The sequence below is a fragment of the Lacerta agilis genome, chromosome 12 (genome assembly GCF_009819535.1).
Source record: "Lacerta agilis isolate rLacAgi1 chromosome 12, rLacAgi1.pri, whole genome shotgun sequence".
Taxonomy (NCBI): Eukaryota; Metazoa; Chordata; class Lepidosauria; order Squamata; family Lacertidae; genus Lacerta; species Lacerta agilis.
The window spans coordinates 7,929,195-7,941,235 of NC_046323.1; the positions used below are offsets into that span (position 1 = coordinate 7,929,195).

The window sequence follows — 12,041 nt, forward strand, 5'->3', positions numbered from 1 at the left end:
AAACAAAACAAAAGCAAATCAATAACCCTCCCATAAATATATTTAAAAAGCCAAAGAATGTTAATCAGCCAAACATCAGATTTTTTTATTATTCAGTAATCTTTCTGAATTTCCAAACATTTTGCAGCATTCTTATTTCAGTGGTAGACAGTATGCATTGCAAACTTAACGTCCCAAGTACAGCTCCTGTCATCTCCTCTTAAAAAGTACCAGGGTTGGGAAATACCAGGATTTGGAGAGTCACTGCTAAACAGAGCAGATAATATTGAGCTGTATTGGGGATAGGGATGCTCAGGCTGGGCCCCAAATGCAGCCCACCTCTATATGGCCCTTGGGATTCCCCCCTACAACTCTCACCAGTCCCATTACACGCCCTCCTTGAGTGTGTTTGCCTGACTGGAATGTGTTCTTGAATTGTGATAAAGCTTGGGGGTTGGAGCGATTGGGGTGGAGATGTAGAAACTGCTTTTGTATGGCTGGAATGTAGCCTATAGAAAAAAGAGCCACATTAATTGTCTCATCTGCTTTTGCCTCTAGCACAGCCCACCCTTGGCATGCAGCCCCTAAAAGGTTATCTCTGATGGAATGTGATTCTTTGGTTGGAAAAGGTTCCCCCCCTCTTGACTAGATGGACTAGTGGTCTGACTCACTTGTTGATATATCTCACTGCTGTGAAAATCTGTTGTGTAAATAATGTTTTTAGTTAGACTTTTCTTCCCTAAAGCCACCTGCCTGAGGACCCAGATATTATATATCTTTTTTTAAAATTGGAAGCTGAGTGGCTGTTCCCTGCTGGCTGATACTATTCTGGGTAGTGCCTGTTTATTTCTTTTACCTTTTTATTTTCTGCCCCAGTCTTTATTCAAAAAAAGGTTTCCAGCATGACTTACAAGGTCAGCAACGAGACAGTCCTAGCTCTCAGTTTATAATCTAAAAAGGGGAAGAAGGAACAAAGCAGGCTAGTTTTTATAACAGTCATCAGGTAAATGACAGTTGAGGGAGGGCCAAAGGCAGCTGATCTCATGATCTTACATAGAAATCCGTCATTGCAAGTGAATTTGGACCCAGTTTAAGGTGCTCACATTAGTGTTTACAGCCCTAAACCACTTAGGCCTCAAATACCTAAAAGGCCACCTTCTGTACAGACCCTCTCAGGTATTGAGATAATAAGTAGAGGGCTTTTTGAAGTTCCACCATCTTCAAAAGATGGGACATGGTAGCTTGGGAAAGGACATTCTATGTTGTGGAATTCCCTTCCCGCAGAGGTGTGACTAGCACCATCATTAGACAGTTTTAGTCATAGGCTGAAGATGCATCTCTTTACCCTGACATTTGACACTCAGGAGGCATATTTTTAGGATCGACCCTATTCTTGTTGTAGTAATTTATTTTAAAAACTGTTTCTAACATTGCAATCATCATATTTTGGTTATGCTGTTTAAAGCCCAAACTGCATTTACAGTGGCATGCAACATTGGTTCAGTTCTGGCCCTTTGGCAGAGGAAACTTTTCAAAGGACAGGACTGTGTTGAATTAGTGTTACGTGTAGCTGTATGGTAACATAATTTGGTCCCAAGCTTCTTTGAAGGAGAAGCTGCACGTACTATATCACTTTATTCCTGTCTAGGTGGATTTTAAAGACCATGTGTGGCTTTAAAAAAAGCAAAGTTATGTCTTGTATATTTATAGTACATTCTTAACCAAGATACTTCAATGTGTTGCATGCACTTGATACACATTCTGTTGGCACAGGCTCAGGCATCAGAGCAGATGGTACTAGATGAGGTTGAGAGTGATGTGTCCTAAAGTATTGCTCTCTGCCTGTGGGTGATTAGAAGATCTTCACAAAGGAAGCATGTTTGGAAGCTGAAGTTGAGGAAAAACACGAAACTGAGTTGATATATTTGATTTATGTGCTAATTTGTAGAAGCCATGTGTTCAGATGTGAACGAGCCTTGGGCTTACACACTCCTGTCCCTTGCAAGTAGTGATGTCCTGCTGCTAGTTTGAGACAGCATAATTTGCCTCAGTATCTGAATGGTTAAGACGGTGGTTTCCAACCAGCATGTCTTGGTACCCTGGGGTGCCATGGGCAGCACTGTCCACTGTTCCTCCTTTCTTCCCTTCCTCTGATGCCTTCTCGCGTCTCTGCTTTCCAAAGGCTTGCACAGCTGTTCGTTGCAGCAGCCCTGGCTACAAGCTCCCCAGGTGCCTCTGGGGCTGGACAAGGGGGGTTTCCTCTGTGGGGCAGTGTGAGGAGGAACCTCTCTGGGGCGGGGGGTGGGCAGCTCAGAGATCAGGGGCGGCAGTTGAGGCTGCCCAGAGGACTCCCAAGGAGAGGGGAGCAGAGAGAAGGCTGAGGGAACACTCCACTAGGGAGGGTGTTCAAACAAGGGTGAGAGGCTTCCGGCTCTACTGGCAAGGGGTGACATAACTGGGCTCCTGAGCCCCACAAGGGTGCCGCAGAAAGAATGTAGTTGGTTAAGGGAGCTGTGGAATAAAAAAAGTAGAAACCCTCTGGGTTAAGATACATTTTGCATGAGCTTGCAGAGTTTGATCCTGGTGTTTCATGCAAACCGTAGTTTGACTGCTATTGATCTCTTACTTTCATTCTCATCTTTCCCTTCCCACAAATAATAGATGCTTTGTGTCTGAAGAAGTCGATAAAACAATTGTTTTGTGCTATGAGATAGCATTTGTGTTATGATCTCATACAGCTAAGACATCAGTAATGACTCTGTGGGTCATAGCAGTATTAAAGGTGGAAGAAGTGGCAACCTAGATATTTGATTTTATCTTCAATAAATATTTTGTTGGGAGCTGCCCAGCTTGGCTAGGGCAACCCAGTCAGATGGGTGGCATATAAATAAAAAAAATGTCATTGTTATTGTATGCCAGAAATACAGACTTTGTCAGATGCTATTATTTTTGTGATTATTATGATGAGTCCTGTGTGCCAACCATGGCTAAGGAAACCACCTGTCCTCAATGCATTGCCTCCTATACCAATTAACATCTGTATGACGTGACTGAGGGGACGTCATCTGGAGTACAGTGTCAGCCAATATGCAAATGATACCCGGCTCAGTCTCTCTATCTATCTGAGTCAGGAGTGGCTGTGCAAATGCTGGAATGGTGTCCAGAGGCAGTGAAGGGCTGGGTGAGGGCCAGGAAACCGAAGCTGTGTGTCTTTAGTTTCTAATGTCTGGGAATTAGGGAGGTGGCCTGTTCTGGATGGAATAGCACTTCTCTTGAAGGAGCAGGTGTGTAGGCCTATTCTGAGTGGTGTTCCTTGAGTCTAACTTGCCACTGGTGGCTCAAGTAGCGACAGCCTTTGCCACCTACAACCATCTCTCAACCAGGCTAGCTTGGTTTCAGTAACCATTTCTCAGTAAAGTTTCCCAGATTACTACAGCATGCTGTATGTGGGTCTATCCTTGAAGATGAGGTTTATTCCCAGGTAAATGGGATTAGGATTGCAGCCTAATTCACTAGGAGCTGTCCTTAATATCTTTCTTAGGCTAACCTGCCTCACAGTGTGGTTGTGAGGATGAAATGGGAAGGAGGAGAGCCATGTAACCACCTTGAGATCCTTGGTAGATAAAGGTGGTATATAACGGTAATAAGTATTAATTAATTAGTTGTTAACAAGTAATTAAGTAATACTTTAAAATTAGAAATGTGCTCCTGCAGTTAAGCAGGAGGGGGTAGCAGAGGGACAAAAGTGTTCATTTGGAGCAGGGTATTCATGAGGGGGATGGAAGAACATGGTGAGAGATGGGATACTGCCCTGAATGTGTCATATATTGGAAATATTGGTTCTGATGTCAAGACTAGTAATGCTTTTCTTCCATCAGTAGGTCAGTAGGTATGCCCCCTTGTATCAGTAGGTGTGCTTCAAAAACAAACATTTTTAGTTTTGTTGTTTCCCAGTGAACTCTAGAGCATTATAGTACAAAATATTGTTAAGCTTTATTTAATTTCTGCTACAGCTTAATTAAAAAGCAATGGTAATTTTAATCATTGAACAGTTTCTCATCTGAGCACAACACATAGCCTAGAACACAGTTGTTTCAAAGAAATTTCCATGTTGCTATTTGTTTGCTTTCTTTGGAACATGGCAAATGTTATTTGTTCCATATCACGTATATTTTAGGCTTGCAGACTTGAAATAAATATTGAATTCAGTGTGATTTAGGACAGTTTAAATGTGACAACATTTAGTCTCAGACATCGAAGCAAAAAAGGCAGAAAATTGTGATTAATAAGTTCAAAAATTAAGAAAATATTTATGGAGGAGGAATTGGGTCAGGCAGAGAAATGACATTGGGCTAGATAAGTAAAATATTGAGTGTCTGCTAGTGAAGAAGAGAATTGTCCAAATCTCTTGATTTTTTTTTCCACAGCACCCCATATATCTCTTGATTTTTCTTCATTTTAGAAAACCTAAGTATTACAAAGTGAATGCAGCCAATCCATTCACAAAATCAAGTCAGTTCTTGTCATGAAAATAAGATTGTGAAACATTGTAGTGATTCTCCCAACCTCATTTTTCTATGATTACTACCAATAAGCAGAATAAACTAATTATTGGCAAGTAATTTCAAGGTATGAAAGTATGTATGTATTTTAAACATTGATCCTTATAATCTTTTCACTTTATTTCAGATCTGAGCACTTGGATCTAACCAAATCTTGCAAGAAAATTACTGAGAGCATATTTAATCATGGGAACTCCTGGATCAGGAAGGAAAAGAACTCCTGTGAAAGATAGGTTTTCTGCAGAAGATGAGGCTTTGGGTCATATTGCTAGAGAGGTTAGTAAAACTGCTATCTTACTGTAAGCATCTTCAAAACAAGAATTCACATATTCACATTTTGCTTAGTAGGCACACCTTATGTTCATTGTTGTAAAGTTATTTCTTAAACTGTGTTTGCAGTTCTGTATCAAGTATATTATTTTGATAATGATATCTTGGACCATTAGTCACTTAAAATGTAGTCTGCTCACATTTAATAAAAGTATTATTGAATCAAATTTGACTACTTCATTTTTAAATGAAATTTCTTTCAATTTAACAGGCAGAAGCACGGCTTGCAGCCAAACGTGCAGCACGAGCAGAAGCAAGGGATATACGCATGAGAGAATTGGAACGACAACAGAAAGAGGTAATGGAGCAGTTAAATGTAGAACAAAATTCTGGTAATCTTAAATTCAGAACAGTGTATCAGAGTAAATAACATTAACTAATCCCTTACTTTGACATTGTTACACATCTTGAGCATCACTCTGAAAGCTGGGGTGATTTTCTTTTCAGTTGGTAGAACACCATTCAGACCTCAAGCTCAGCTTGAATATTAAAGTTGTATTGCACTTGTAAAAGAAAACATAAGATGTTGTATATGTGTCAGACTCAATGCCCAGTGAGCATGAAATTTGGTGTCTGAGTACTACTTGGGTTTATACAAAGAAAGGTTTTCGATGGACTAGGAATATCGACAACTATTGCCTAGGAGTTGGAAAACTTAACACATAAACCAGACTTGCAACAAGCCTCTAAGCAGCTAGGATCATCTTTCAAAAAATAGGATTGTGTTTCTGTCAAAACTGAAACAATGTTGAGTCTCTTAAATTCTTGGGAGTTATGCTGTTGCAGAATAGCAAGAAAAGTGGCAAAGTCAAGCTGCTTTGAACTCAAATTTTCCATGAGCAGAAGACAGTTCAGGCTCTTCTTTCCCCCATTTTGCAGGCTGGGGCCTAGGATGTGATACAGTACTGCAGTGGGCATATGGAATCAGCAAAATTCAGGCAGAGGCATTCCTTTATTTTGGCCAGGTTTTCATCATACAGCCATCTGCCATATGTCTGACTTCATAATACTGTGGGAAACTAAAGAGTTCTGTTTTAGGTTTCAGAATCTTTACATTTAAGAATAAAATTTGTTGTGTAATTATCAGTCACGCAGCTTGTTACACTTGCCAGTTTTCCAGGCACCGAGTTAGAAAGAGAAAAGGGAATGTGGCCATCAACTGCAATTTTTGTTTTTGGTTTGGTTTGGCTAACTTCTACAATTGTCTATATTTGTTCCTACCTCAGATGATTTTAAAATATTTTTATACTTCTGTATTCAGCACTGTATCATGGCATATGCTTGGAGTGAGGCCAGATTTCTTCAGATAAATTGCAAAATGTATTCTTAGTGAATGAAAGTGACTCTGGATGAATAATGGATAGTGAACAGTTTTAATTTCAGTTATAATTTGGCAAAATGGGGAAACCTGCACACATATGCAAAAATCTTTAATAAATATTGCCCCTAAACATTTTTACTGTCTTCAACTTGAAAAACTTAATGTAAAATGATTTCAAAGGGAACTTTTATTGCAACAGATACTGGTACTTTTCAGTAAATCTAATGTGATTTATAGAGAAAGGTCTCTACTTATAACACTTGTTGGAAGAGGAGTGTATTCAGTAGACACCAAAAAGACAACAGAGTCCTCGGTTGCAAATACTTTTGTGTAATAAGCTTTCAGAACTTGAGTGAAGAAACATGTGAAGTGTAGGCAGTGTTTCTTAAGATAATTGATTACAGTATAATTAATTACATCAGTGATTTTAAAGAATCTTGGGTGAAAATAGTGACTATTCTACCATCACATTTACCTGTAGATAGAAACTATGCAAAACGACCATGGGTAGAATAAAAGTTAGGCCCTGATTCAGGGTTTCTTTGGTGTTTTTAAGCTCTATTCTATTCTATTCTATTCTGCTTGATTGTAAGTAGAACCTGTAAGCATTCTATAAAAAAGAAATATATATAACATTGTCAGTAAAAGACAAATGCGAAAAAGAGAGATATTTTTAAAAATCCAAAATATAAATAAAATAAACAGTTAAGGTAGAAACAAAAGAAAACACATGTAATGATACGTTCGTATATGATGTATAGTGATACCTCGGGTTGCGCTCACTGCGGGATACGAATGCGCCGAACCTGGACGTACCGGAACAGGTTACTTCCGGGTTTCACCACTCGCGCATGCGCAGAAGCACTAAATCGCAACCCGAGTGTTTGCAACCTGAGCGTCCACTGTATGTAGTTCTGAGACCTTAATTGTTATAGATGGATCATTGCTAATGTATTTGACAAGAAATTCAATCATACTGCCTTTGGCTTTTCCTGATGTGCATTTAAATGGAAGTAATATTAGTTTGTGAATAGTACTTGATATAGCTGTAGAGGTGAAATGAGAAAATGCAACACACGTTTTAAAGAGAGCATTTTCATATTTGAATTTTGATTACACTTTATTTTTTTTAAAGCAAACTCTTCGGGAAAGCAAATTTTCTTTTTGGAAATTGTTTATTCTTGCAAAGAAATAAGATGATCTTTACCTTTTTGTAGCTTTCTCGACGTTCTTATGATAGAAAATGGGGACATATCCAAAGGTGGATGGTAGGCCAGGATTGCCTGTTGTGTGGTATTTTGCACTTGGAAAACTAACATGATTGGTGTGTTTATTTACTAATATTTTGTACAGTGTGTGAAATTCAAGTATCTAAATGACGTGTCTCCCAACTGTGGGATTTACACATACCATATATACTTGAGTATAAGCCTAGTTTTTCAGCACATTTTTTGTGCTAAAAAAGCTGCCCTCGGCTTATACTCGAGTGAGGCACGCGGTGGGGGTGGCGAGAAAGAAGCCCTTTCTCTCCGCTCGTGCCGCCACCCGCTCTCCCCAGTCAACCACTCCTTAAGTGTACAAGAATGGCGGTTCTTTACTCTCCCTAGGCAGTTTGTTCCATTCCTGAACTGCTTGCATAAATGCAAACTTGGCAAAGGAAGAAGAGGAAGGAGCAGCCCAAAGGGCTGCTTTCGGGCTGCTCGTTCCTCCTCCTCCTCCACAGCGGCAAAGGTGAACCGGCTTATACTCGAGTCAATAAGCTTTCCCAGGTTTTTGTAGGAAAATTAGGTGCCTCGGTTTATATTCGGGTCGGCTTATACTCGGGTATATACGGTATTTAACTTTGGCTTGGTTGTGTCCTTAGTTATTTTTATCATTCCAGTACTGAATGAATTAAGGTTACCAGATGTCCCCATTTCCCAGGGACAGTCCCTGGATTTGCAAATCAGTCCCCATACAAAATCCATTGAAGTTGAAAAGTGTCCCCAGATTCATTGAAAAAAATCTGGTAACCTTAGAATAAATGGAAACCTAAGGGAAATAACTTCATATCACTAACAACACTGTCTATTTCATGTGAATTAATACAAGACAATGAGGTCCCAGCATTTCCTTGGCCTTTCTTCATTTGAGGATTCTTCCCAAAATTTATCAATAAGTAGAATTGTAGAGTTACAAGGGACCACGAAGGTCAGCTAGTCCAAGCCTCTGCAATGCAGGAATCTTTTTGCCTAAGAAGGGGCTCAAAACCACGGCCATGAGATTAAGAGTCTCATGCTCTACCGACTGAGCTAAACTTAGAATGATTTTTTTTTTTTTTTTTGAGAAACACATATTCTCAGTACCTGAAATACAAAATCCATTTGTCTGGATATTATGGTTTAGATCCAAAGATTGTGCAGGCCAAAGACCTCTTGTGCAAAAAAAAATTCTGTGTCCTGCACTCAGTGTCCAGCACCCTAAACAGTCTTTGTTGGGGGTTGGGAAATCTCCTGAACAAGTACAGTATGGGCATAGATAAGCTTTCCCCTTACTATCACTCTCAATTCATATTGTTTTCCAAATTGTACCGTGTTGCATTTTGAACTTCTAATTGTAAGTTATTTTCTCCATGTAGATGGCAAATATCTGTCAGTAATACTTGTTGCTCTTCACTGGTCAAAAGTGTTTGCAAATATGTAACATACAAACATTTTTGGCTGTTCCTGTGTCCCAAAATAAAGTAGTGCATAGATATCTACAGAAGCTATTTAAGTATTAATCTGAAAGAGAAAGTCTTTATAAAGGCTAAATGATATTAAGTTCAGAACCGCTACCATTATCATGTAATAAGTGCACTAAGAAGACACTTGTTTCGTTGTCCTATTATGGGGGAAAGCTGGTATGTATCTGTATAAGCATACACACTGAAAAAAATTAGAGGCTTAATTTTTTTTAAGTCTAATTTTCCCTATAACCAGTTAGAGGGTTTTTAAAACTAATCCACTGATAGAATGTGTCTTGTGGTGTCTCTTCTGCTGTTATAGTGGTATAGAAATCTGTTTTTGGCACATTATATTTGTAGTTTTTTGAATTGAGCAATGTTGTTGCTGTGATTGTGAATCTTGCTTTTATTGCTGTTGAACAACCATACAATCTTGTTGATGCATGTATTATATACTTTTATATAATAACTATTGCACTACACTTCTAAGTTAACACTAACTAGGACTGTGGAGACCCAGGTTCAAATTCTCACTCACCAGGTGACCTTAAGCCGGTCACACTATGTCAATGCAACCTATATCACAATGGGTTGGTGATAAAAGGGGAGGGGGGTGAATGGATGGAGAACCATGGACACTACCCCAATATCTTTGGAGAATTAGCCAGATAAAAATGTAAAAAAATAAACACATTATTATTGTGCAAAAAAGCAGTCTTCAGTTATTTCTCTATGGGAAATGGTGGAGTACTTGCAATGGCTTACTGAAGGGATGGTGAGTGTTCCAGATGTTTTTGAACTATAGTCGCAACCATTGACTATGTTGGCTTGGAAGATTGAATCCAACAACATATGGAGAGGCCCATCTCCTGGTTAACTGCAGACTGCCAAATGTGCAAAGTATATGAAACAAAATTTTAAAAATTCCTTTCAGTAGCACCTTAGAGACCAACTAAGTTTGTTATCGGTATGAGCTTTCGTGTGCATGCACACTTCTTCATCTGAAGATTTTTTTTTTATTTTTTTTCGACTACAGCAGACCAACACGGCTACCTACCTGTGCAAAGTGTATGTTCACCTTTTCTAGTTGCGTAGGTGACTATTGCACACCAGCAATTAAGACTATCATGCAAGTTGGATTAAATCACTTTATGGATAAATCAGTTGGATTAATTGGTTTTTTAACGGCTAAAAATGGGATTGAGAATTGGACAACAAAGCTTTATAAAAAATATTAAAACCGGTGCCTACACAAACGGCATACACAATCTTAAATAATATTTCCATTCTCTTAGAACAGAGCTTTCCAAACTTTTTATGTTGGTGACACACTTTTTAGATATGCATCATTTCATGACACAGTAAGTGTGCATGCACACAAAAGCTCGTACCAAGAACAAACTTACCGTATTTTTCGCTCCATAAGACGCACTTTTTTCCTCCTAAAAAGTAAGGGGAAATACCTGTGCGTCTTATGGAGCGAATGGTGGTCCCTGGAGCTGAATTGCCCAGGGGCCAAAAGCAGATTGTGCTATTTAATTTACAAAGAGAAAAGGGAGTGTTGAAAGGACCCCGCTCAGCAGCTGATCAGCAAGAGATTGGGAGAGAGATAAGTCCCGGCTCCCTTTCAGCCCCGCCCTCCTTTGTTGAATGTGCTGCAGAGGGAGGTTGTTTTTTCCCCCAGGACATGTGACTGGCTGATTAGATTATCTGTCTGGCAACAGTAGAAAGGCTCCCTTTCCTTAAGATTTTTCAGAAATGTGAGTTAAACCCCATAAAAATGGGGCTTTTCCTCTTTGCTTTTCCCCCTTTGCAAAAGGAGCTTTGCTTTTCCCCCTTTGCAAAAAAAAGCTGCAAAACCTTTAGCTGATCCTCAACCCCCCCCCAAAAAAACCCCCCAGGGCTTTTCCCTTTGCAAAAAAAGCTGCAAAACTTTTAGCTGATCCTTAAAAAAGGGCTTTTCCCTTTGCAAAAAAGCTGCAAAACTTTTAGCTGATCCTCAAAAAAAAGCAAAACAAAACAAAACAGGGCTTTTAGAGGAGGAAAACCAGAAAAATATTTTTTTTCTTGTTTCCTCCTCTAAAAATGAGGTGCGCCCTATGGTCCAGTGCGTCCTATGGAGCGAAAAATACGGTAGTTGGTCTGTTAAGGTGCTACTGGAAGGATTTTTTGATTTTTGATTTTATATTTTGTTTTGACTATGGCAGACCAACACAGCTACCTACCTGTAACTAGCAAACTGAAGGTTAAACTAACCCCTTCTTTCCAGCCCTGGGAGTGCAGAGAGCATTTGGGTGATGCACCTAAACACTGCAGCCGACGCACTAACATATCGCGACACACAGTTTGGAAAGCTGTGTCTTAGAAGAATACCTCTTCCAAGATGTCTGGTGTGACTTACATGTACACCCTCTATAAACAAATTAAATTTTTTGCTTCATAAATATTTACATGCATAGTTTTTATATTAAAAAAAGATCTGGTTGCAACCCTAATGATAACTGTTTTGTTACTGTAATTTATTCAATAATCTTAGATATTTAGGTGAACTAATAACACATTGAAAATTACGACAAGCTCCTATGATGTTTACATGAAAGAATAGGTATCTGTCTGATGTGAACAGTAGATCAGTACTTTCTTCTATTTCTGAGTAATTTTTGTGGATATTTTTTTTTAGCTGTGTTGTTTTTGTTCTTTCTTTTCCTCCTTTTCTTAAGTAACATCATCTGGTGTTTCCTTTCTTAGGAAGATTCAGAGAAGGCTAGGGATTCACACAGGTCCAGCCGGCGGTCATACCTGGTTTGTACTAACCTATCATATCTGTTTTTCTTCCTTCCTTTCTTTTTTCATTTTTGTTCATTTTTAAATGTAGCACTTCATTTTTTATTTAATTTTGTAATTAGGGTGCTGATGACTTGGTGTCCACTCGAACTACTGGTAGCCACAGGGTTAGTACTCATATTTTGCCTTCAGTCAAGTTCATAACGGATTTTTTTATGCTCATGCAGATTGTTTATTTGATTTATCATTTCAACCAAAATTTTAATTTTTATGGAATTGATACAGAATATTTTAAAGCTGCAAAGATAACTGGTGGTATCTTACTAAGTCATAGTCTGAGTAGACCCATTGAAATGGAAGG

At 38.9% G+C, this 12,041-nt stretch overlaps 1 protein-coding gene across 39 annotated transcripts in view; it reads left to right on the top strand.

Annotated features, from left to right (window-relative positions):
• The first annotated feature begins 4,636 nt into the window (after positions 1–4,636).
• Positions 4,637–12,041, top strand: part of LRRFIP2 (LRR binding FLII interacting protein 2) — a 42,995-nt gene continuing 35,590 nt past the window's right edge. For 14 of the 39 annotated variants that reach the window (XM_033165281.1, XM_033165292.1, XM_033165294.1 and 11 more), the window contains exons 1-5: positions 4,638–4,817; positions 5,083–5,169; positions 7,410–7,460; positions 11,645–11,698; positions 11,803–11,847. In XM_033165281.1, coding sequence (XP_033021172.1) covers positions 4,728–4,817; positions 5,083–5,169; positions 7,410–7,460; positions 11,645–11,698; positions 11,803–11,847 — 327 coding nt within the window. In that variant the 5' untranslated portion in view covers positions 4,638–4,727. Of the gene's footprint in view, positions 4,818–5,082; positions 5,170–7,409; positions 7,461–11,644; positions 11,699–11,802; positions 11,848–12,041 lie in introns of all 39 variants that reach the window. The other 25 variants (XM_033165282.1, XM_033165287.1, XM_033165301.1 and 22 more) reach the window with 12 other exon arrangements.